The sequence below is a fragment of the Notechis scutatus genome, chromosome 10 (assembly GCF_049901735.1).
Source record: "Notechis scutatus isolate UNSWTSFEM ecotype Mainland chromosome 10, rNotScu1.2, whole genome shotgun sequence".
Taxonomy (NCBI): Eukaryota; Metazoa; Chordata; class Lepidosauria; order Squamata; family Elapidae; genus Notechis; species Notechis scutatus.
The window spans coordinates 5,749,841-5,776,054 of record NC_142018.1 but is presented as its reverse complement, the minus strand read 5'-3'; the positions used below and the strand labels follow the sequence as shown (position 1 = coordinate 5,776,054).

Sequence of the window (26,214 nt, the reverse complement as noted above, 5' to 3'; positions counted from 1 at the left end):
TACGCCGTCTTCGGTCTGACTTAAGCATGGTATATAAAATCATACATTGCAATGTCCTACCTATCAGTGAATACTTCAGCTTCAACCATAACAACACAAGAGCACACAATAGATACAAACTCAAAGTAAACCGCACCAAACTTGATTGCAGGAAATACGACTTCAGCAATAGAGTGGTCAATGTCTGGAATACTCTACCTGACTCTGTAGTTTCTTCCCCAAACCCCAAAAACTTTAACCTTAGACTGTCTACTATTGACCTCACCCCTTTCCTAAGAGGTCCATAATCAGGGACATGATTTTCTTTATAGGCATATGACACCCGACTACCGTCCCTGTCCTATTGTTTCTCTTATTCTTTTATTTTTCATATATGTACCCATTTCATGTATTCACAACTATGTATACTCTTATACTTATTATCTTGTAAATAATTGGCAAATCAAATAAATAAATAAATAAATAAATAAATGTGGACGTGGGGATTAGTCTCGTATGTAGGCAGCCTTACTGCCTCCCGGCTGTCGTGCGCTGAAGACTCCGAAGTAAGTTTCCCATTTCATTCCTCTGCCATTATTAACTGCAGCTATGGTTCTCTCTCCTTGGGTTTCTCTATCCTTGCATTTCCTGTTTTGCCGTGTTGCCTGATCGTGGTTCTACTTGGATTGCTGTGAGTCTTGCCACTGTTAGCAAACTCCTTCCTCTATTGACGTCTGGGCTGCTGCCTCCTTTCAATTTATTTTAAAACCTTTCCTACACCCCGCAAGGCTTTTGCTAAAGACATTTTCCTTTTTTTTATGGGTTGTAGCACATTCTTGTCAAGGAACCCCTCATACCGGAGAAGGAGGCTAGGGTTCAGGACTTCCTATCTTTCTCAACGGGACAGTCCTTGCCTTTTTTTTCCCCTCCCAGGTCCTGCTTTTCCTTCCCTGCCCGCTAAGGATGAGCAGGGAGGATTAGTACATCTCCAGCTGCTCCACCTGCGTGCCCAGCCACCTACAGTGGCCTGTAGTATTCTGAAGGATTTTTGCTCTTCTAGCAATATTGTTTAACCTGATCAGGACAGACATGAATCGGCCAGTATCCATTTGATGATTTTGGATCATCTCTTCTCCCTATCCGTGTTCATCAGGAAGAGAGCTTGTTCCTTATGCTCTTCGGTTTCTCGTGTTAGTAAATTTCTCACTATATCACTTTACCTCCTCAGTGGAAAGCATGGTTTTGTTGGTGGCTGAAGCACTGAAAGTCCTTTCCACTTGTATTTGGAGAAGCTGATTTAAAAGACAGCCCCCCACCCCCACCCCCTTGGGTGGCTGGAGGTATTTTTCCCACATCCGGAGTGTTAGGAATAAAAGTCACCTAACAGGTATTTGGGTTAGAAATATATAAACCAGGATAAATATTTTAGTACTATATCTTTAAGGGAATGCAAGAGCATGCAATTGGGTGTGGTTTCTCAAACAGCCATAAGATGGAGCCAGAAACCTGGGTTGTTTAGTCTTAGTCTCAGAAGAGAGTGTGTCGGAGTGAGTATCTCTGTTTCCTTCTGTTGGAAAGTATTGCCGTTCCTCCATTTTTCCTAATTGACTGATATTACTGGATTTGATGTAAGTCTGATACTGAACTGTTTTTGACACTGGAATTTGATATTTCGATTATCCCTGGATTGAAAACTGACTGATTTAACCTGTGAATGATTTTGGATTGCTTATTTGGACTTTGCTTAACGTTTCTGGAAGTAAAAACCTACATTTACTGTACAGTGTATCTGTGTGCCGTATGTATATTATTCAAACACCATTCTCAGATACGTCTCCCTGTATGCGCTCATTCTCCTAACGGGGAATTACCTCAACACGGAGCATTAATTCAGCTGGTTGGCTCCTCCTAGTTTAGCCATTCTTTCCTGCCGCGCCTTTCAATGCTCACCAGAGGTTTTTCTTCCCCTGGGGGAGGCATCTTGTCCTGGGCAGCAGACTGTGCCCCTCCAACCTTCATGTGGGAAACCTTATGGAACAAGGGTGGCCCTTAGTTTGCTCCCCTTTTCCTCCAGCCGCCATCTTTCATCTGCACCGGATATGATTGGCATATTCTTCCAACAGGACTCTGTGCTGGGATCCAAGGGACGGAGGCTCTGCCTTTGCCACACTCTCTGTGAAAATAACCATGCAGGGCAGGTGGGGGGTAATATTTAAACTCTTGTTGATGTACAGGGAGTCCTTGACTTATGACTGATCATTTCATGACCATTCAAAGTTACAACTGCCTCAAAAAGAATCTTTACAACTTATAGATCAACATGACTGCATTTGGTCACTGGTCCACATATAGGACCGACTGCAGAATTCCATGGTCATGTGTGACTGCAGTTTTTGCAATCTGGCAAAAACGACACCCAACTATTATTTTGTATAATTGAAGTCAGGATACATAATATCCCCTTTTCCTATTTCTTTCCTCACAACACAATCCTGGAGCTGGTTCTGCAGAGGGACAAAGGCTGGTTCGCAGACATCCAGCCAAGGTGGAACTAGAATTCACAGTCTTTTAAGGTGGAACTAGAATTCACAGTCTCCTGGTTTGTAGCCTGGTGTCTTTAACCACTACACCAAACTGGCCAGTCAATCACTCTAAGGAGAAGACCTACTGTTTCTGAATTCATTCCCATAAGAAAAATGTGGGCAATTGATTTATGGGTAATGAACACAAACAAAGGCACGTTCATGTCCCAATAACTTCACAACTTTCTTTTGTTCTCTTTCCCTACTATACATCAGATTTTATGGATGTTGGTGTCAGCACCCAAGAACTCGCTTCCCATAGGGCAAGGCAACTTCCCCAGAAGAAGGGCCTGTTCAACAAGCGCATCCCATTATTCCCAGTTAGCGTGTCTGTGTCCATAGAATGATGGGGGAGGAAAGGGGTGATCGCTGTCCAAAACAGATGGAGACCCACTTGAGGAAGAGGCATTGAATGAAAAGAGGTAGAATTCTACTACCAAAACCAAACATTGTTCTTTTCATTGCTGAAATTTTCATTTCAGCAGCTATTTGGAGACGTAACAATCAATGAAGGTGGTAGAATCCCTTTCTTTTATAAATACAACTTGCTTAAGCATGCACCCAGAGGTATGTGTATATACAAATTGAACATTGCTGGAAAAGTGAGATTAATGAAACTGATAATTCCTATGCCACTTTCATGACAATTAGCAGAAAGTAGAACTGGTAATACTTTATAAGCAGGACTGAGGTGACACTGAAAAAGGAAGAAGCTGCTTCTTTCGTCCTACAAATTAATGAGTTATAATGAGGTGAACATTTGTGAACATGTTTGGATTTTCAATATTCCTGCACGAATATTAAATGATAATCTGTTCTTTACACAATGCCTCAAACTAGAGAAAGACAACCCAATTACAGAAGTTAATCAGAATCAGTACACTCCTTCATTTCTTTATTCAGGAAAATGATCCAAAGCTACATATTTGTGTGTAGCAAAGTTATGTAAACCTCTAGGCTTCATTTGAGGGGGAAATTAGAGTCAGGAGGAAGCAGGGGGCTAAAATTCCTCCCAGCTGATGTGAGGGGCTGACCAGCAGTTATCAGAAACGTTTAGTTACAGGCATTGCTGCCTGGGAGTTACTGAAAGCAAAGTAGAGACAGACTTTTGCAACACATAAATATTGCAGCATTTTCCTCAATCAGGGAATGCTTTTGACTCATTTGTTTAATTTGGTTTTCTTTATCTAGTTTCAGTAGATAAAGATCAAATAACATTTAGGTCACATTTATGCAGAAATATTGAAAGTTCAAAAGGTTCATTGTAGTTGGTGCTTAAGTTTCGACCTTCCGCTTTTTAGTTAGGCCTTATAAGTGCATTTTTGTCCTGATGTTGCCCATGAATCCAGAGGTACCTGGAGGCCGAGGCGATCTAGGGAGGAGGAATCCCACTCTGGCACTCCAGACTTCTCTTCCCAGCAGCACCAACGCTCAGGCTCTGAAGGGAAGAATACTTGCAAAACCTTTTGTGTGTGTGGGGTGGGGTGGGGGGGGGGTTGAATTCGGAAGGCATTGCAAAATGCTCAGAAGATAGTTGCCTATTCACAAAACGTGTCATCCCCAATTGTCCTTTCCTCTGGAGCGATTTCCGCCTCCTCCCGCAAGGTTTCCTCTTGTCTTCCCCAGGCATCAGCATGGCCCCCTTTCCCTAGGGACACCTGGGAGAATAAAGGTTTAGAGGCTTAATGGCTAATGTTCATTTTCCCAGCAGCCCAGGTTTCCATGTATTTTGTTCCATGTGTCGTTGTCAAAATGCAGGCGGGCCAGGGAGTGTGGAGGCAGAAGGCCTGTGGGTTCCCCCTTAGCTGCCCCGAGTGTCTTGTATGCAAGGCAATTCAGAGTGAGAGTCCCGGGTGATGCAAAGGGGGCCTTGGTGGGGGTCTCTGGGTCCTTGAAGCTCCCTGGGACAGGGTCACCTCGGGCACTTTATGCAACAGGAACGGGTCCAGGTGCATCGTTTGAGTCTTTTGGACAAAGACTGGAATAGGACTATCAGCTGCCCCTATTCAATTCTGATTGGCTTGCATGTGGGGCATAAAGAAAAAGCCATTTGGAACGAATCAGAAGGCTAAGATCTCACGGAGCGGTCTGAAATATATTTTCTCAGGGAGCATCTTGTCCTGTAAGGCCCTTCAATATTTTGAAAAACCTGGTTCTTTCATTTGTTCAATTGAATGGCAGCCTGGGATTGTTCTTCAGCTTTTCTTTGACACTGATGGATTCCTTATGCATGAATTTCCTCTCCAACTGGCTTTTTACCCATTGTTTTGACAGCAGATAATGAAGAAAACAACAAAATTTAAGTTCAAAGAATATGCACGATAATGGAAGAAGGAGCTGTGCGTAGTATTTGAACAGAAACTTTTTTTCTTATTTTGCATAAGAAACAGAAGCCAAGTCTCAATCAATCAATCAAAACAAAACAAACCTCAAATAATCCTTGAGCAAGAAATTCTGGGCAGCAAAGAAGCCTTTAGGAAGGCGGCACCTTCTCTGGCCAGAGAGAGGAAGGCAAGTCTTCAAGGGGGGCACTGGACGGTGGAGGCAGGTGAAGCCCAGCACGGCAGCTGGGGTTTCTGAGCACAAAAGGAGACTCGGATGGCTGCTCTCGGGGGACGATCTTTTGAGCCTTTTTATTTTTTCAAAATACCAACAGGACTTATGCGGAGCCAAGAAATACGAATAGGCAATAAATCTCTCAGTAGCGTTTGGCCCTTTCTTTGCATTTAAAACTGCTAAGCCTAATGCAGCAGGAGCCTGATGGATACCAAGGAATGTATCCATGCCACCTACCCTCAGTCAAGTGTCCTTGAGATAAAGGCAACCCCTCATGGACCATCCCCTGCAGTTTTTGTGGCAACAACAAAGCAGGGGTTGGACTAGAAGACCTCCAAGGTCCCTTCAAGCCTTATCATTTTATGCTTTATGTTAGTTACCACCTTCTTCCAAGAAGTTTTTTCAAACTCCAGCCTAGCCTTCAGCTCTAAAATTGCCAGGACGTCTCCGCTACGACTTTCACCGAGTGCCTCCACCACCTAAGACACCACCACCCCCGCTTGCTTAACATCTTCAGATCCTGATAGGCTGAATGGGAGCTGGGGGTACCCCCCAAAAAATGCTTCTTACCTGGCAAGGCTTTTGCCCATTTCACCACATGTACCAGGTGCCTCTCTCCAAGTTCATTCAAACTGGTGAGAAGGGAGCCGAAGGAGTCGGGCTGGTTGTTGTCGTGCCCTGCGCAAACCACGCCAGGCTCAATGGCTTCCAGGACATTGAGGAAGATGGGCTGGCATTCCAGGCTATCAATATGCGCCAGTGGCATTTTCGTGGCTTGCTCCTCAGTGGGGCTCGAGGGCCCTGCTGCCTCCCCTTCTTCTTGCATCTTCAGGTTGCCCAATTTCTTCAACTTGCGGGCTGAAAGGAGAAAAAAAGGGCTTCTAAGAAAACGTTCCATGACAGGTTGACTGTTTATACCATGAGTGGGCATTTCATCAAAGGAGGAAAAATTTGTGGACGCTTCTTTCACATAACTAAACCTTATGAACCTGCTGCTCTTGGGCTGCTCCTCTGGGGGCAGACACCAGAGCCACCAGACCGCCCACGGGGTCCCTCTGGATTCCTCTGGCCAGCCCAGGCAGAGAGGTAGCTGGACAGAATTTTAATGCAGCTCCCATTCAGTTGTGTAAACATAATGCGAAGAAATAAGAAATAACTTTCTATGATTTTTCACTATCTCAGCTAGGCTTTGCGATGAGGGTCCAATCTTCTCAAGCAAGGTTTCACAGGGGAATGCTGTGCAGACTTGCACAAATTTGTAAGGAATATGGTTAGCATTTACAAAAATTAATGTGTTAGGATTTGAACAAACCATTTGGGAGTGATTGACACCATGGTGGTGGTGGGTGCCCCTAAAATGAGTGCCCTTCCTCCTCTTGTGTTTGTCGCAGTCGGTGTGACAAGGTGGAATTATGTTCCTCTGAATGATTCTCGACATTCAGTACTGACCATTACAATTATATGGAATTTTCCCCAACGCCCAGAGCAGCAGTATAGCCTGAATCTACTGCTGCAGGAATTGTAACTGGGGTTTTTCCCATCATTATGCTTTTATATTTCTGAACAACTAGATTTCTGACCACCCTTCTTGCAAACAGAAGAGCATGTTGCAAACGTGTTTGACCTGATCCTACAAGACTAGATATATACTCTCCACAAGGTAGAGGGGAGCCACCTTTTTATGTGGCAGGGGCCAGTATGCTCAAGGGCAAAATGGAGCATTAATCTTTCATGATCTAAAGGTAAGGTAAAGGTTCCCCTCGCACATCTGTGCTACTCGTTTCTGGCTCTAGGGGGCAGTGTTCATCTCCATCACAAAGCCAAAGAAGAGCCAGCGCTGTCCGAAGGCGTCTCTGTGGTCATGTGGCTGGCAGGACTAGTATTTAGGGTTTTTGTTTTTTTTAGTATTTATTTGATTTGTCAATCATTTACAAGATACAAGAATAAGAATAAACAGTTTTGAATACATGAGATAGATACTTATATGAAAAATAAAAAGAAACAATAGGACAAGGACGGTAGGCACGGTTGGTGCGCTTATGCACGCTCCCTACAGACCTCTTAGGAAAGGGGTGAGGTCAATAGTTGACAGTCTAAGGTTAAAGTTTTTGGGGTTTGGGGAAGAAACCACAGTCAGGCAGAGAATTCCAGACATTGACCACTCAGTTGCTGAAGTCGTATTTCCTGCAATCAAATTTGGTGCGGTTAACTAAACGCCCAAGGCATATGGAACGCTGTTCCCTTCCCACCAAAGTGGTCCCTGTTTTTCTACTTGCATTTTTTACGTGCTTTCGAACTGCTAGGATGACAGAAGCTGGGACAAGGAATGGGAGCTCGCTCCATTACGCAGCGCTGGGGATTCGAACCGCTGAACTGTCGAACTTTCTGATTGACAAACTCAGCATCTTAACCACTGAGCCACCGCGTCCCTTGGATGACCTACCCTGCCCCAAAATCTTGTAAGATCTCTTAGGAAAGTTCTCATTCCTTCTGGCAGCCTGTGTCATTTTTAAAAATTAAATGTTGTGTTTTTAAAATGTTAATTTGGGGGCTCCACGGAAGCCGCCTGAAGGCTGTGAATTCTGTGGCTGCTCCCCGTCACAATGGGAACCTCCAAGGCTGAGTAAAAAGGGAGGCTCAGCTATTGCAGCAGCACCGAGGGGTCTTGCTCCCCTTCCCCACTCAGTACAGGTCAGCTCTCCATTTCATACTAAAGTTCACACTAAATATACTAGCAAGATTTCCTAATATTCAAATGGGATCAGAGGCAACTTATTAATTAATCAAGTAAATATTGCCGGCTATTTGCCCTTGGCGACTTGGGGCAGCTTACAGAATGTAAATGTCAACTCATAAAATATTTCTCTGGTCTAAATGGGGGTGACTACCGGAACCCTGACAGTAAAACCATATTTAAAATTAAAACAACAATAAAAACTAACAAAAAGAATCAAATAAATTAATAAAGTACAGTTGGACAAAATCTGGAAAATAAATAAATACATAATCACCCCCAACTCCCCGCCATCCCAACGGCAGCAGATCACACAATGAGCCACTGGAAGGGATCCCTCCCGCTCTGGGCTCCCCAGGCAGAACCAGGCCGTCTTCAGGGCCTTCCGGAAGAGTGTCAGAGAGGGGGCCATCCTGATCTCTGGGGGGGATTAACTTAGATCCCTGATTCCTCCTGCCTGTGAGTGGGACAATCAGCTCTTTTCAAAAGGAGGTTGACTTCCCGGTTGGTCCTCTGGTTCCCTTCACAGCCTTTCTCGGATCTGTCTGAATTGTTCTACTTTTTAACTGGTCCCACTGCTTTTGCTATTGTGCAATTTATTGATTCCCTGCCCCACTAATATTCAATTTTGGTTGTCTTTTTTTAAAAAAAGCCATATCTTCCTAGACAACCAGGACGCTCTATTGACTTTATGGGTTGTCTTCTATATGGTCATTTCATTGAATGGCTTCTTGCCCTTGTGCATTTCTTTTGGGCTGCTGGACGGCTGTGGGCCGGTCCAAGCACCACCGTTTTCGTAGAAGTTCTGCAACTTCAGGGGTTCTGAAAGGGCTCTCAAATCCTTGACTCCCTAAATCAGAGGTGGGGAACAAGGGCCCCTTTATGACTTGGGGCTGGTTGAGAAATTCTGGGAGCTGAAATCCACACATCATAAAAGGGCCACCGTTTCCCCGGCCCTGCCATAAACGATAAATGGATTTGTCTGGCCCATGAACAATGCTAATGACTTTACTTGTGCTAGTGGCACAAGATAAACACACCACTTCCCATCATTAAACACATCAAACAAACAAACCTACTGACCGAACCTTATAATTTTTTTTAAAAAAATAAAAACTTTCCACCAGAATTTAACATTTAAACCATACTTTTAATGGGAAGAATGCGCTTGCCTAGTTTTGCACAATTCCTGAAGTCCAGCTTCCCTCACCCAGGTCTCCTTCCCTCTTCATAACAGAAAGAGTGGCAGAGCTCAGCTGGGCCAGGCCAAGGAGGGGCCACTGGCTGCCATCCAGCTTGTTTGCAGGTGTGTTTTGCAGGCCCAGCCACAGCTTGTCAAGACTTGCCCTGGGCTTTGCTTAGACAAGGACTGTTGGCTTGTCCAGGTGACCCAGGAGAAGGGCAGCCATCTTTTAAACCCTGCCCTACAGAATTAAGAAAAAGAAAGGCATTTTTCTATGTCCTTGTAGTCGTTTTGCTGGTGTGTGTGTGTGTGTGTGTGTGTGTGTGTGTGTAGGCCAGCTCTGTCAACCCTGGCCCTTGCCTGAGCTCAGCGATTGAACAGGTAGCGTAATCCTGAATGTCCTGCATGGCCCAGGAGCTGCTCTGCCCGGGAGATCTAAGCCGATCCAGGCAACCTTCAGACCTTGGCATCACATTACACAGAGATGACTAAAACCCCAGGAAGTCCGTGATTACGAGTTTTCTAATTCTCCGAAATGGACTGTTTGTAGCCGTTATTTATTTATTTTCCACTCCTGGGTGTTTGCTATCATAATTGTCTTGCTTACAACCATAAAATCTACAGAGCCAGATTTTGTTGTTCTAGACAATAAAATGCTTTTATATCTCCCTGAAACTCTACCACCTCCTTCTCAAAAGCCAGCTTGGAAGAAAATAAAATAATTAATGAGAAATAATGGGGGAGATAGAGAAAAATCCTGACTACTTAAAAACAGTATCTGAGGTCCTGGAGGATCTGGCTCCCTACATTAAATGAGGTTTATCTGAAACTTCCTCTGGCCATAATTTAAAAAATAAGCCTGCAAACATAAAAATGTCAAATCAAAGAGCATCTCAATAAATCAACTCAAAAGCCGGTCTTTAATTATATGCTTTGGATGATCTACAGTAAGAGCAATTAAGGGAGGTTGCTCTGTGAAAGTGGCAATAAAAAAAATGAAAGTGAGTAACCTTTGAAAAACAAGAGCCAAATGCAGCATGACTTCGGTGCTGTTATTTATGCAGGTTGGGATGGTGACCAGGAGATGGCTGAACATGATCCGACCATGTCTGGCAAGGTCCTGATAAGCTTCCCCAAGAACATCGCTGCACTCCTCTCTTAACCTTGAGGCAGTTTGGCTCCAAGCTCTACCGCCAGCCTATCAGGGCCTATCTGTGCTCCAAAGCCACAACAGTTCTTCTGTTTTGACTACATGAAGTGGTCGCCCACAAGGAAGGCAAGGAAGATGCCAGCATCTGGAAAGATCTGACCTTCCAGAGTTGCCCGCATGGCCGTTTCTGAGAGAAGTGGCAACGCCACTCAATGTCCAGAAGTCCAGATGTGAACTTTAGACCTGAGAGCAGCTCTGCCCAACTTCTCATGACCTCCATGGTTTGCAGCTGCAACTTCAGGGCTTCCCAAGTGAATGGGACCACCGCAAATGCTGGGAGGTGTTCGGTTAGGAATCGTTGTGCCTTGGATAAACCTCAGTGGCCACAACACTGCTAGCCAAGCATTCATTTCATGTTTTTACTTGTAGTCTGCAAAGATTCTCCATCATCCAGGCCACGGTTGTCCTTGACTTTGTTTTTCCTTGAAGACCTTTTGCTTCTCATCCAAGAAGCTTCTTCAGTTCTGAGAATCTCCATGGACACCTCCAGTAATGGAGCATCCACAACTTCTGGAGGCAACCATTCCACTGATTAAATGTTCTCACTGTCGGGAAATATCTCCTTAATTTTAGGTTGGATCTCCCTTTGAGAGTTTCCATCCATTACTTCTTGTCCTGCCTTCAGGGGCTTTGGAGAATAAGTTGACCGCCTCTTCTATGTGACTGCCCCTCAAGTATTATTGAAAGACTGTGATCATGTTACTCTTTCTCGTTGTAAAACTAGACATAACTAGTTCCTTGAACCGTTCACCGTACTATTAGTCTCCAGACTGCTAATCATCTTTGTTGTTCTTCTCTGCACTCTTTCTAGAGTCTCAAGATCATTTCTCTATTATGGTGACTAGAAATCTAGTATTCCAGGTATGGTCTTGTCAGCACAGTATAAAGGGGACTAACATTTCACGTGACTTTGAGGCTTTCCCTCTGCTGATGCAGCTCAGGACAGCATTAGCCCTTTTTTGGCAGCTGCAGCAGACGGCCGTAGCAATGGGCCTCAGCAGCTGTAGGATGTGTGGTGGTCTGCAAGGAAGCTGGCGAGGGCATTCTGGGATCCAAAGTCCACCTATCTTAAAGGTGCTGAGGTTTTGAAGAAGCACTGCTCTAGAAGTAGTGAATGCCCCGTTGGGAAACTTGCAGGCCCAGCTTCTTTCCTCTAATACACAAGAGGTCAGTTAGTGGAACCCTAGAGAGAACATTCCAGAGTTTGGACAAACAGGTTGCTATATCCAGCCCAGCCCCCTCCCTCTCCCATTGGCGCAGCTGTTCCAAAATGACAAGATTCTGCGTGTTGTTTTTTTTTTTGGAATAAGTCCTGGTTTCCTGCTGATAATGATTGTTGCTTCGGTTATGGATAGGAAAAGACTAGATGCCCTCTTTCCTCAAGAGGAGAAGGCTGTCCAACTTGATGGATCAACTCAACCACACAACCCAAATAGGGGTGTGTGTGTGTGCGTGCATGTGCACATGTGTGCAAGTGGGAGAGGGGGAGAGAATATAATGTATTGGGTATTGAATGTTTGGGTTATCATTAGAAACATTGGTGGGGGAAGTAACCACTGGCACCGGTCACACGCTCCCCCCCCCCAATCTGCCCATGGAAGTACAAAACGTGCTTCAGGGTGCAAAACAAGGGTAGCCTGGTATGTCCACTTTTGCCCTGCCCATTGCCCAATGTAGCTGGAAGCTGGGTCAGCCTGACTTGGGCAGAGGAGCAGGGCAGGTCAGGAATGAAAAAGGCTTGCAAAATCCCTCCTTGGCACCCAAGCTGAAAGGGAGCCTTTGGGCCTGAGGCCGCCAAGTAAACAGGCAGGCAGGATGGCTATATAGATGCAACCTTGGAGGAATAAAACTAAAGGGAGAGAAATTTGGAAAAGACATGTATAAATGATAATTAAGGAGGTTTTATCTTTTTATGTCTTGTTTTATGTTTTGTATTTTGTGTGTTTATGCTTGATTGATAATTAATAAAACCTTGATAGAAAGAAATATAATTGAATAAAAGTGAAGGGAGAAACAATGAGAAATTTGGAAAAGATATATATGTGTTTAAATCAGGGTGGGCAAACATTTTGGCTCGGGGGCCGCATTGACTTTTAAAATTTGACAGACGGGCCGGGTCAGCACAAGTCCACCAGCAGCGGCCTAGCTTTAGGTGGCTCCAAGCAGCCCGCCCCGCCCGCCGGGTGGAACCTTTCCCGCTCCTCGGCGGGAAGACGCTCCAGCCTGCAAGCTTTGCCTTTGCAAAGTTTAAGCCTGGAAGCCCCGGAAAAAAAGGGGATCGGCGGGGACTCACCTTCGAGAGGTCGCACTCGAAGGTGATTTCGAACTCCCAGCCGAGGCCTTTGCAAATTTCTTTTCTTTCCTACCCCTAGATCGCTCCGCACTGTTTTGCAGCTTTGGGGGCCACGCGGCACAGGGCAATACGCCACACCCAGCGATTTTTTTCAGGGGCGGGCGGATTGGACAGACCAATGGCAGTGATTTTTTTTCAGGGGCGGGCCGGATTGGACAGACCAATGGCAGTGATTTTTTTTCAGGGGCGGGCGGATTGGACAGACCAATGGCAGTGATTTTTTTTCAGGGGTGGGCCGCATTGGACAGACCAACGGGCCGGATGTGGCCCAGACGTGTATTGCCCACCCCTGGTTTAAATGGAAATGTGATAATGTGGAACTATGCCTTAAAAAATAATGCTTTATTTGCCTTGTTAAAACTTATAAGTAATTTTTGAGAAAGGAGGTTTTATACTTTGATGTCGTATGTTTTGTTTGTCTTTAAAATCAATAAAACTTGTTTTTTTAAAAAAATATACAACATGGCTCCTGCCAAAAGGGGAGGCGGCTATCATTCATCCTGGGGATCTTCAAAATCACACCCCTAAAGATGCCCAGGGCAGGGATGGGAAGACCCCTGAAAGAGCACCCCTTGATCAGGATCTTTTGGCAACGGTTGGGCAGCTGCCAGGCCTGGGACCCCCATTTCTAATGAAGGGCAGCCAGGCCTTCTGTTGCCTTGGAGGTAGCTAAGGAAACACAGCTCTACTCAAAATGGTTTATGGCATTGTGCCCATACTAAAAAAAATGGATGATTATTAACCGATTGTGGCTGGCTACGTTCACAGATACCTCTGGAAGCCCTTGAGAGAAGGCACACAAACAAGAAATATTGAAGGGAACAAATGAAGTTGATTACTTCTGAAACATTTTTTCCCCCTGCAACATCCTTTATCCCGAGTATGGGAGCTTTGACGTTGGATTGGTGGGATGCTGATGGGGCAGAGGATTCTTGGATTTGTGTGTGTGTGTGTGTGTGTGTGTCTTTGACTCAGGTTTTTGATGCTGGGCAGCTGCCTGGACTCGGCCCTGCTGTTTTTCTTGGTCCAACCAAGGCTTTTCTTCACCTGCAGCGCTGTGCTGGGGGTGTGGGTGGCTTCACAGAAAGGAAGAGCTGCGGCTATAAAGCAGGAGCCGGAGTTGGCTGTGCCGCTTTCAGCCCAGGGCTTGCTAACATTAGCCATTAGGGTTTGATTGAAGAGCTGGCTCACGTCTGAATGACGCAAGTCTGAAGCCAAGGGTTTATAACTCTTGACATCTGGCGGACTAGATCAATAATGAAAGGCATCAACAATAAAGATATTGTATTGATCAGAACACCAAACCTCCCTTTTCCTTCTCTCCCGCTTAATAAACCCCCTTCTCTCACCCAACGGGACCCTTCTGCTGCTGCTGCCCACTGTTAGTAAAAGAGTTAATAACAAACATCCAACCACGGAACGTTTTTGCATCTTTCTGTGGGGTCAAGACAGAGACAGCTTGGGAGGGGGATTCAAAAAGGGAGTCTGGTGGACACTAAATCACAGCACACATTTTCACAATTACTTCTAAGCTAACATTAAAAGGAAAGATAAAACGAGCCAGGCAGAGAAGGTTAAAGTGACCTAGAACAGACACATACAGCATATTCATTTGCTCGTCCCAAGTAAGCACACGACCTTGGGAAGGACTGGGTTTTATTTGTAACATAGGACTAAACAGATTTTCTTTCTAAAAGGGGACGCTTAGCTTGGTCAAAACAAAGCTGAGCAGGAGACTGTTGCGCAGTTAAACTCCCCGGAAACCGACACCCATCAGCACAGGTTGATCTTGGGAGTTGGTGGCCTTGGAGCCTCTGTCTGTAGGTGACAAACAGGTGTCCAGAGGACAGCTGGCATCTCCAGGGCTCACCCTTTCGAACAAGATGCAACTAAAAAGCAGTCGGTTTCATAGGGATCCTTCGGGCTGGGTTGTTTTTTGGGCACACAGTAACTAACTCATTTTCTAACCACTTTCAGAAATTGCCTATTTAATTATCTTAACGCTATTAGAGTCGTTCAGAGCAATAAGGTTTAAAAGCAATCTGGTAAATTTACTTCCATTCTTGAAAAAAAAAATAACCATAAGTTTAAGAATGTAAACAACTGGAAATTAATAGTAAAAAACAAATAAAACTTTGATTTAAGAAAGTTATAAACACATTATGGGTCCAGGCAAATTTTAAATATTTGTTACTATAAGCTTTTATTATATAAAATAAACAGCTTTTCATGGAAAGCAAATTGTTTCATGTATCTTAGGTCATAAACATTTGAAGCTTCAGGACTTCAGAAATTGGACACTGGGAAGGACTTAAGACTCCAAGCAGAAAAGGAAAAAGTGTAAACTTGTCCTTGCATTTTTCTTTGTATGGGACTTACAAAATGACCCAAAGCTTTATAATGTTGAAATACTCCACGAGATTTTCAAAAAATGGGATTAGAAATTTGTAAACAATGTCAGTAATGTCAGCAATGATATCTGCTTCTACAGATTGATTGTCCAAAATATGTTCATGATGAGGTGATAGATGTAAAAAAATTCCCTAATGTAGAAATATTAAAAGCAGAAATACTGGATAATAAAGAAGGCAGCTAAAGTGTCATGCCCAGAGAAAGACCCAGATGGACAAGAACCTGGTTTGGAAATGAAACTGGAAATACAAATGATAGACCAAAAGAAGGGGATAATGACTTTGAACTTTGCTAAAGCCTCTCGGAAGCCTTTGAGCTGGGAAAATTGAACAAAAACCAAATCTCACGACAACAGCTGAAAGAATTAAAGATCAAAATTGTCAGAGGTAAAAGAAAGGAATATAAAGTTGGTTTCTTTGACCAAGATTAAAATGACACAAGTTTTCATAAAGCTGTACTGACCATTTTACAGACATTTGCTGGCACCAGGACTGGAAAATGTATGATAATTTTATGTCTAAATAAGGGATGGGTTACAGAAAAGAAGAGATATTTGTATCCTTTTAGGAGAAAAAGAGTTATCACTTTTATTTATACTTTTTGTGATTAAGATTGAAGGTCACTTCTTTAAGCATTTTTCTTTTCTTTTCTTTTCTGCACGTTTGTAAGAGAAAACCTTGCGGATCACAGAGAAAAAAACACTTTCCATTCTTATTCCTGTACCATACATGGGACTGTTTGGGAGTTTAACATCCCTTTCTCCCCATTTTCTCAACAATTTTTTTCCCTTTTATTTTGTTTGTGTGTGCATACATGTAAGTGTGATGTGCATGTCTAAATAAGGTTGTGAAATGTTCCGAATACTCTACATGCTAGTTTTAGGGAGTCCAATCAATACAAATCCACCCACCCCGTTTCTGAAAACCCAGGGTTGCATCTCAAGGCCCTGGCCTGTAGGGACGTCCATTTCCCCCTCGGCTACAGATCCTCAGTCTGCCTCCTTTTGCCTCCTCACCCAAGATGCTCTCCTTTCGCTGTGCCCTCCGCCAACTGTAACCTGGAGGGGGACGTTTCTGCTTTGTAAATGCATCTAGTACCTAACAGTCTCCAACACTGTTTTATGTTCATTTTGAATTTGCTATTTAGTGGCAAATTCAAAACACTGATTGTTCTTAAACAGCCCATTAATTTGTACACCTGATGATGTAGGTTTTCCATCCTAACTGTGCTTGACATGCACAGAACCATCTGTTGGGGACTGGATGTCACTCTTGCAGGCAGGCAGGCAGGCAGACAGGCAGGCTCCCACCTGGCAGGCAGGGTAATTAAATTGCACAGCTGACCTTGCAAGTCCATCCAGGAGTGGACTGAGAACAGGAAGCACTTCTATCTCTCCGCTACCAGGCTTCAGGGCCACACCTTTGTAAATGCATTGCCGCTTTGTTAAAGAACTGATGCAGCTGAGCTGCAGAGTAACTGCTCTAGCAAGCTTGGAAAGGAGGAGGAACCAAGTAATTCTTCCCAACTCAAAGCCAGACCACTAGGTTTTGTTCTACATTCTCTGACACCATGAACTGTATGAAGGGCCCCACACCAACCTCTGGCACTTTATCTAGTTTAACAATGAAGAGCATGCAGATGTGTTCCAATCAGCTCCCCCGAATTCACTGCTGCCAGCCTCTTCCACTGCCTCTGCGTGGCCAGGAGTCAAAGTGGGACTGGAACAACTAGTAACCAACAACACTAGACTAAACAACTGCCTCGATCTCATCTTCTGCAATAGTTTGAATTTAATTTATGGAATACAAACTAAAGAACCCTTTTCCAGCAGTGACCACAATATGATTGACTTTTGTCTCAACATACGCCCACACAAAAATCACCTCAATGATGTAATCCCCAATTATAACTTCAAAAAGGCAACTATGATCTTATAGACAACGACCTCTCATCCCTTGATTGGCAATCTCTATTCTCTGGATGCAATACCGTTGAAGACCATTACAACATATTCTTACTTGAAATCAAAAGAGTCATCATACTATATGTTCCAACAACAACTCCCAAAACAAAACAAAAAGAAGATTACCCATATCAATAAGGAAACTTCAATCCAAAAAGAGATCACTCTGGCGGAAAAACAAATCTGGTCACATTGCCAATTTCAAAACCGATACAAAAACTTATGCCACCAGATAAAGACCGAATGCACCAATTATCACATTAAACAAGAAGAAAACCTTCTAAGCACCAATTCCACCCGTGCTTTTTACAATTTTGTAAACAACAAACTAAAAGACTCAAGGTCCATCCCTCCCTTGATAGGACCTGATGGTAAAGACTGCAACGATTTACACCATTAAAGCCAACATCTTTAACACATTCTTCGGCTCAGTATTTGTAAACAGCAATGGATCTTGCCCAGTATTTCCTAACCGTACCACAGATAACAACAATGACCTAATACATATCAATTTCACAGAAGACAATGTTGAAAAATCACTACGCAATCTAAAACCATCCCTATCTATTGGACCGGATGGAATATGTGCCTACTTCTTAAGAAAGCTATCCACTGCCATAGCCAAACCTCTAAGCATAATCTTTGAAAAATCTTTCAGGACCAGCTCCTTGCCTAACCTATGGTCACAAGCCACAGTCATCCCCATCTTCAAAAGGGAGACCCAAGCCTAGTTGAAAATTACAGACCAATCTCCTTATGCTGCGTCACCTGCAAAGTCATGGAATCAATTATTAACCAATCCATCATCCTCCACTTAGAGACAAACAACCTACTCTCCAATAAACAATTTGGTTTCAGAAAAAAACTATCCTGTAATCTGCAACTCTTACACTGCAAAAACATATGGACGACACAACTCGACCAGGGTAAAGCAATAGACGCAATCTACATAGACTTCTGTAAAGCCTTTGATTCAGTGGTACACGACAAACTACTCCTAAAAATAAAATCCTATGGTATATCTGGACAACTGAATAACTGGATAGAAGCATTCCTATCAAACAGACAACAAATGGTCAAAATCGGAGAGTCCTATCAAATCCAGTACCTGTCAATAGTGGTGTCCCTCAGGGCAGTGTTCTAGGACCAACTCTCTTCATACTCTACATAAACGACCTCTGTGATCATATTAAGAGCAATTGCGTTCTCTTCGCTGATGATGTAAAGCTGTTCAATACCACAGACAATACTGCTACCCTACAAAAAGATCTTGACTATGTATCCGAATGGTCAAACAAATGGCAACTTCAAATCTCAACAAATAAATGCTCTGTCTTACATATTGGCAAAAAAATCAGAAAACAAAATACAAGCTGAATAGTCAAGACCTTGTTGATGACCCAAGCTCTGTAAAGGACCTTGGAATACTCACCTCTAATGATCTGAGTGCTAGAGCACACTGCAACTACATAGCCAAAAGGCATTAAGAGTTGTTAACCTAATCCTACGTAGCTTTTTCTCTGGCAATATCACACTACTAACCAGAGCATAACAAAACATTTGCTAGACCAATACTCGAATACAGTTCATCAGTCTGGAACCCTCATTACGTATCTGATATTAGCACAATTGAGAAAGTCCAGAAATATTTCACAAGAAGAGTTCTCCACTCTTCTACTCGTTGTAGAATACCTTATGCCACCAGACTTGAAATTCTAGAACTAGAAAACCTTGAATTACGCCATCTTCGGTCTGACTTAAGCATGGTATATAAAATCATACATTGCAATGTCCTACCTGTCAGTGAATACTTCAGCTTCAACCATAACAACACAAGAGCACACAATAGATACAAACTCAAAGTAAACCGCACCAAACTTGATTGCAGGAAATACGACTTCAGCAATAGAGTAGTCAATGTCTGGAATACTCTACCCGACTCTGTAGTCTCTTCCCAAACCCCAAAAACTTTAACCTTAGACTGTCTACCATTGACCTCACCCCTTTCCTAAGAGGTCTGTAGGGGCGTGCATAAGCGCACCAACGTGCCTACCGTCCCTGTCCTATTGTTTCTCTATTCTTTTATTTTTCTTATATGTACCCATCTCATGTATTCACAACTATGTATACACTTATACTTATTATCTTGTAAACAATTGACAAATCAAATAAATAAATAAATAAATAAATCTTCACCAGCACCTTTTTGGCCATGGTGTCACGTCCCCTTGAGATCTATTCCCAGGGTGCATCAAATGAAAAAGACAGAGCTGTTACAGATGATTAATCCGGAGTTACTCTGAATATAACGGGATTACAATACAACAACTCTTGAAACAGAAAAGAGGTTTTTTTTAGCCCCATCAAGACGAAACAACAATAATCTACTGAAGATAACCAAGAGGCCCAAAGCAATTTCGGGAAGAGATTTTTTTTAAAAAAATAAGTAGTAAATTCTTTCACAGATATATTTTGAAGAGAGAACATCCTTGCTCCACTTGAATTTGGCAAATGGAGAAAATAATACTTTGTTAATGTTGCTATATTAACAAGGTTCAATTAAAAACCATTATACACACTCACACTCACACCCTGGGGCTAAGGGGCTTATCAATTTGCACAATCTTAAGAGTTCTATCAACCATGCCTATCCTGCAAGTCCCTGGATATTGCTTCAGTTTGATCTTATGTTTAGTGATAAAGGGCTGGGGAATAAAAGCACCCAAGGAATGTCGGCCAATGCTAAACCAAATCAAAGTTGGTCCCTTTAGACAGCACTTCTGGCCAGCACAAGACAGAGGGAACCAAAAGGTCAAGATGATACCTCAGGATTCATTCTTGTCAATGAGGCAGCTCTTAGTGCCAAAAAAAATCTGCTTTCATCCCTCTAAGTAATTCCTCTGATGGAAGATAGCAAGTGTGCAGCCCACCCATTACGGTAGTGTGTTATGACAGTCATAAATCAGGTTGGGCACATGACCAATCTGATTTTACAACCGTAAGGACCGACTAATGCAACAGTCATAAAAGGAATGCTCTTGGTTGTTTGGTGTACCCATTGGTTGCTATGCTTCAGTTTTTCCAAAGATCAGAAGTAACTTCTGCTTTTCAGCAAACTGTCATAAAATGCAGACACCATGATCACCACCACCATCATCAAGTAGACAAGTAACTGCAAGATGCTGCAAATGGCCATAATTGAAGCCGTGTGGCCAAGCACCCAAATTGTGGTCACCGTGCATGTGGGGTCAGAACTTTGAAACTGGATCATAACTCCATTGTTCCAGATAAAAGTTGTAACTTGGAAGAGTCGTGAAAGGATCAGTTACAAGCCAAGGATTACCTGTAGTCATTTTCTTCACTTAGCGCTGAGGTCAAGCCACACAGCTGCAAGAGGGCCCAATGGAACACAGTTGATATCTTGCCTTTTATTATCCGAGGCTATGGGAGCCTACTCTCACTTGTAATTCTTGTATATTTTACCCTAGCAATGCAGCCGTAAGCGCTGAAGACCTTAAAGAACATTTATTTGTGCATTCCATATATCCTGAAGTTATGGCATTTGGGCACATTATGATGGCCCTGTTGGATATGACTTCATAGCATATCATACAAGTTTGATAGTATTTGTATTGCCTATAGCATTTGTATTGTCCTGAAGGCTTGTTGGGGTGGGCTACGTGGATTTTCCCCAGGGAGCAGGATGAAGGTAAAATGGGGGTGGTTGGTTACGTACCATCACATCATTGTTAACTCTGACAATCACATAATTAATTCGATTCAATTCAGAATAGAGCTGGAAGGGATCTTGGAGGTCTTCTAGTCCAGCCCCCTACTCAAGCAGGAGACCCTATACTATTTCAGACAAGTGACTGTCCAGTTTCTTCTTAAGAACCTTGTGCTGGTTAAACAGTATATAGTTAGTTTGGGAATGAGAGTTGTCCCCTTAAGGGAAAGCCTCATGGGAAGTGTAGTTAATGCCTCAGGGGCGATGTAGTTCATGTCATGTGGTCACATCTGTAATCCTGATTGGTCACTGAATTGACCTCTGGTGGGTGGGGGGGAAGCTTTGTTCATTCTTGCTTGGACCCCAGTATCGTGCTGGAGTCTTCCCTTTGCTGTATCATTATGGGATGAAGATAACTATCTTTTCACACGATGAAGACAACTATGCAAAAATTGGACATTAGATTAATCTCAACATAACTGTGAGTTATACCTTGAGGATGCCTGATATAAACCTCCAGTGACCCACAACTTAGGTAGGCAAGCTGTTACACTGGTTAATTGTCCTCATTGTTAGGACCTTCAAATACTGGAATATTGCTATCATGTCACCCCTGGTCCTCTTTTTCTCTAGACTGGCCATACCTAATTCTTGCAACTGTTGTTCATATGTTTTTGTCTCCAGGCCTTTCGTCACTTTAGTTGTTCTTCTTTTCACTTTTTCCAAAGTCTCAACATCTTTTTTGTAATGTGGTGACCAAAACTGGATGCAGTATTCTAGGTGTAGTCTTACTAAGGCTTTGTAAAGTGGTACTAATATTTCATGTGGTTTTGGTTTTAATGACTCAGTTTGTACAACCCAGGACTGTAATGGCATTTTTGGTTGCTGCCGCACACAGCTGGCTTCTGTTTAAGTGATTGTCCACAGGTCCCTCTCACAGTTACTGTTTTTGAGGCAGGTTCTGCCTACTCTGCACTTGTACCTTTGGTTTTTTCCTGCCTGAGTGTGAAATCTTGCTTTTCTCTAGGTTGAACTGCCTTTTATTAGATAGGGCCCCGTGTTCAAATTTGTTGAGATCCTTCTGAATCTTGAGTTTCTCTTCTGAGGTGGTGGGTATTCCTGCCAGTTTAACGTCATCTGCAGATTTGATGAGTTCCCCTTCTATTCCCTCATCTCAGACATTAGATTTTCTGCATGACAAACTGACCCCAACCGGATCTTTGGGGTAGGGGGGTTTTTATTGGGCTCTTATTAGAGAATCTGCTGGAAGAACCAATCACTGTTCCTCCTTCCTTCCGATAATACTCTGATTTCCTCTCATGTTCAATAACAGGCCCAGAGGAGGCCGCTGCCTGGCCCACCCTGCCAACTGCCTGCAGTTTGGGGAAAGGGAAGTGAGTTAACCAAGAGGTCGAACTGGGAAAGGGATTTCAGAGTTTGCTTCAACAAGACAGATTTCTTCTTGGCTCCCTTAAATCTTCCTGGCTTAACAATCAAGAACGCATCTGGACCATCCAGCCTAGGAAGACCAAATGTTGGATGTTTTTGCTCTTGTGGGTTTGCAAGCATTTGTTTGCCGACGGCTGCCGTACCTGGCTACAAAAGGAGAGCTGCTTGTAAATTACAGGAGGGGCACGGTGACCTGGCAACAACATAAACCAAACTCAGCAGCTGTATAGCCCCAGTCTTTCTGGACCTGGAGACCCAACCGCCAATGCTTCAGGCTTCTGCAACTAAAGGGCAGAGCCCTCCCTTTCCCACCAGTTCAAACCACTAACCTGCCATGTCTCAAACGGCGTGTGTGCTGGCCGTGCGGGAGCACACACTCCAGCAATTTGGGTGCATTTATCAGTTAATTCCAGGCAATTATAGGAATGCTCAGCTTCTCGCTCAAATATCTGATGAAAGAGGAGACATCCTGCCCCACAGACGGGCCCCGTCTCTGAAGCGCTTGGAGGATAATGGCCGGAGCGGCACAGAGTGCTGGGGAGGGCAGCCAGGGTGGGGTGGGGGGACGGGACGGGACAAGAAGAGTTGCGGAAAGGAAAGGCAACCTGCCTGCTCTCCAAACGCTCCTTTCAGCAGAACCTGTCGGAATGCTGGGCTCACAATGGAATAAGAGACCAAGGGGAAGAGAAGAGAACTCTGCTAGGATCCCTCCTGAGCGTAACGTGATGAAAATGGCAGCTTACTGAGTGATGTGATATCACTGTATGCCAATCTCTAAGGGGCTGCCAGAGAGAAGAGGAGGGGACCAACCTGTTTCCAAATCGCCTGAGGGCAGGGCAAGAAGCAGGGGATGGAAACCAATCAAGAAGAGAGACAACCTAGCACTAAGAAGAAATTTGCTGACAGGGGGAACGATTAATCAGTGAAATGGGTTGCCTTCAGAGGTTGTAGGTGCTGCTCCAGCCCTGGAGGTTTCTAAGAGGAGATTGGACAACCTTTGGTCTGGAATGGTACAAATGCTTGAGCAGGGAGTTGGACTAGATGACCTCCAAGGTCCCTTCCAAGAATGATATTCTGTTATTTTCCAAATCAGTGCAATGATAGAGCAGGGACAGCGACAAACTTTTCTGTCACTAAGATTCCTCACAACGCTCAGAATCCTTTGCAGACACCCCTGGGCACAAAAGAGTCGTCCCCCCCTCTCTCCCTTTCTCTTTCTTTCTCTCTCTCTTTCTCTTTCTTTCTCTTTCTCGCTCTCTCTTTCTTTCTCTTTTTCTCTCTTTCTTTCTCTCTCTTTCTCTTTCTCTCTCTCTCTCTTTCTTTTTCTCTCTTTTCTCTCTCTCTTTCTTTCCTTTCTCTCTCTCTCTCTTTCTCTGTCTCTCTTTTTCTCTCTCTCTTTTCTCTCTCTCTTTCTTTCTTTCCCTTCTCTTTCTCTTTTTCTCTCTCTTTCTCTCTCTCTTTCTCTTTCTTTCCTTTCTCTTTCTCTCTCTCTTTCTCTTTTTCTCTCTTTCTCTTTCTCGCTCTCTCTTTCTTTCTCTTTTTCTCTCTCTCTTTCTCTTCTCTCTTTCTCTCTCTCTCTTTCTTTCTCTCTTTTTCTCTCTCTCTCTTTTTCTTTCCTTTCTCTCTCTCTCTCTCTTTTTCTGTCTCTCTTTTCTCTCTCTCTCTTCTTTCTTTCCCTTCTCTTTCTCTTTCTCTCTCTTTCTCTCTCTCTTTCTCTTTCTTTCCTTTCTCTTTCTCTCTCTCTTTCTCTTTTTCTCTCTTTCTCTTTCTCGCTCTCTCTTTCTTTCTCTTTTCCTCTCTTTCTTTCTCTCTCTTTCTCTTTCTCTTTCTCTCTCTCTTTCTCTTTCTCTTTCTCTTTCTCTCTCTCTTTCTCTCTCTCTTTCTCTTTTTCTCTCTCTCTCTTTCTCTCTCTCTCGTTGCGCTCATGGGCTGGCTGGGAAGAAGTTGCCTGCCGCTGCTGTGCTTGAGATCAGAAAGACAACACCTTTGGTGGGTTGCTCACTGGTCTGGGGAAGATCCTGGGGATGGGATGGATCTTGACAACTTGGCTGCTCTTTGAGAAAAGGGTCTATAAAGGCTGCCGCCAGATAGGGTGACAAGAAGGGCTTCATTTGCAGGCAAAGGGCATTAGCAAAATCACCATCAAAAACAACATCCAAACTTTTTCTCATACGGAGAAGATGCTGCACTTGATTCAGTATGCTGATTCTACTGCAGCCGCAGTTATTGCATTAAAACAGCAGAATGCTGTACTGTAAGTTCGAAGACAGTTATCAGGTTCATAACAAATAGTACTACAAATGCAAGTCAAGCCCCCCTCCTGCCTGATATACTAACAAATCTTTATCCCTCCAATTTTATAGTGTTGGTGCTTGTATTTCCAGCACAGCAAAATTCCAATTTGAAACTTTCCTAGATTGTTTTGAACTTTCAGGGGCTGTCCATCTTCTACGTTCCTTCTCTCACTATCAAACAAGAAGCAGCCAATGGGGAAGATTGGAACGAAGGAATCAAATAAGGCAAACTTTAATTTAATTACTTTTAATTAGGTCAAATTTAATTTTTCAAGGGTATTGGATTAACATGTGGGGACAGTATCATTTTATACCCAGATACCTTGGATAAGAATACAACTTTTAGTTCTTGGGGAAGAGAGCTCTTTGTCCCGAGACCTGCTGGAGAATGTCCAGACACATAATTCTTGCACAGAACACTGAAGTGCCCTGATGAGAATCTAGCAGCTGGTAATTCATGCCAGGTGCCCTATTTTGCTTTTGATTGGATAAAAATCAGTTTATTTGCCGGGCTGTATGTCTTTGAGAATCTACATCCAGGCAAGGGAAGAATGTCTTTAGACCATGAAAAAACATGTGCTGTGTTTCAGTGTGGGGGGAAGACTTCAGTGTGGAGACTTCTGGCGAGGAACGGTGAGGTAGCATGTCTCCAGATGAGCAGCGATGATATCATGAGAGTGACTGAAGAACCAGAGAGTAGGCTGGTCTCATGGAACCTCTTGGGGTGCGTGCAGTGTGTATGTGGTTTGCTGGATCAGTGAAGGATCCACAGCCAAGAGAAAAGGAATTGCTCTCTGTAAATAGTGCATTTCCTTTCCACTTTTGAGTGTTAGCTTAGGGGTCCAAACCAACCTAAACATGTCTCGGAGGTACTTCCAAACACCCACCCCCTTTTATCCTCCTCTAGCTGACCCACCTTTACCTGCAGAAAATGATCCCCTTTTCACCTTCTCTGGCATGCTGAAAGGGGAGGGGCTTATTGGCGGGCAAATTCCCTTATTTAATTACATGTGACACAATTTGTGAAGCAACCACTTTAAATGAAAGCCATACCTCCCATTCTTCAGCAGTTCAACTTCAAAGGGAAAAGCAAATCTTTCTGCTCCTGGCCAAATGTATCCTGGTTAATGAGTTGAATGATTAACCTCTTTTAAAAGCACATTTTCAGAAAAGGAAAAGGCAGCTCGATTGGTCTTCATTGCAGAAGGCCTTCTCGTCTTCTGGCCAAGAAAAGTTTAGGAACGGTTTTGAAAAACAGAGGAGGAGAAACGTTGTGGGAAAGAAGCCTGCTCTGATTCTAGCCGGATCCCTCAGCTCAGAAGCTTCGGTTGCTGGGAGCTCAGGAATACACGGAGCAAGAGGAGAGAGAAGAGCAAACTCACGTCCATAAGAGGGTCTGGGCTCTGAAGCCACGCTACCAAGGCAGGAGAAGGCTCCTTCTGCCTCGCAGGGCCAAAAACCTTTCAGGCACCTGTGGAAATGTCCACAGAAGTCACCAAAATCCCAAAGGCATCTAGGAACCAGCTCCCCCCCTCCCTGCCAGCAGAGCCCTTGTCTCAACCCCCTTGGGAAGAGATCAGAGTTAGGAGCTTTGGCCAGCAGGCAATTCAGGGCTTGTGAATTTTCTTCTCCTGGCCAAGACCTGGGACCCCAAGGAAGCTTTACAACTGACCGCCTCCAGTATAATCTGGCAGATTGCCCCTTGGTGCACATTCCTTAGGAGATACTTCAGATGTGGAAGTTTTTGTTAGCCTTCTTTCATATGATGAACT

At 43.7% G+C, this 26,214-nt stretch overlaps 1 protein-coding gene across 1 annotated transcript in view; it reads right to left on the bottom strand.

Moving 5' to 3' along the window:
• Positions 1-26,214, bottom strand: part of AR (androgen receptor) — a 150,543-nt gene that overhangs the window by 24,325 nt on the left and 100,004 nt on the right. Inside the window, exon 4 of the mRNA XM_026684905.2 lies at positions 5,688-5,975. Coding sequence (XP_026540690.1) covers positions 5,688-5,975 — 288 coding nt within the window. The remainder of the gene's footprint in view (positions 1-5,687; positions 5,976-26,214) is intronic.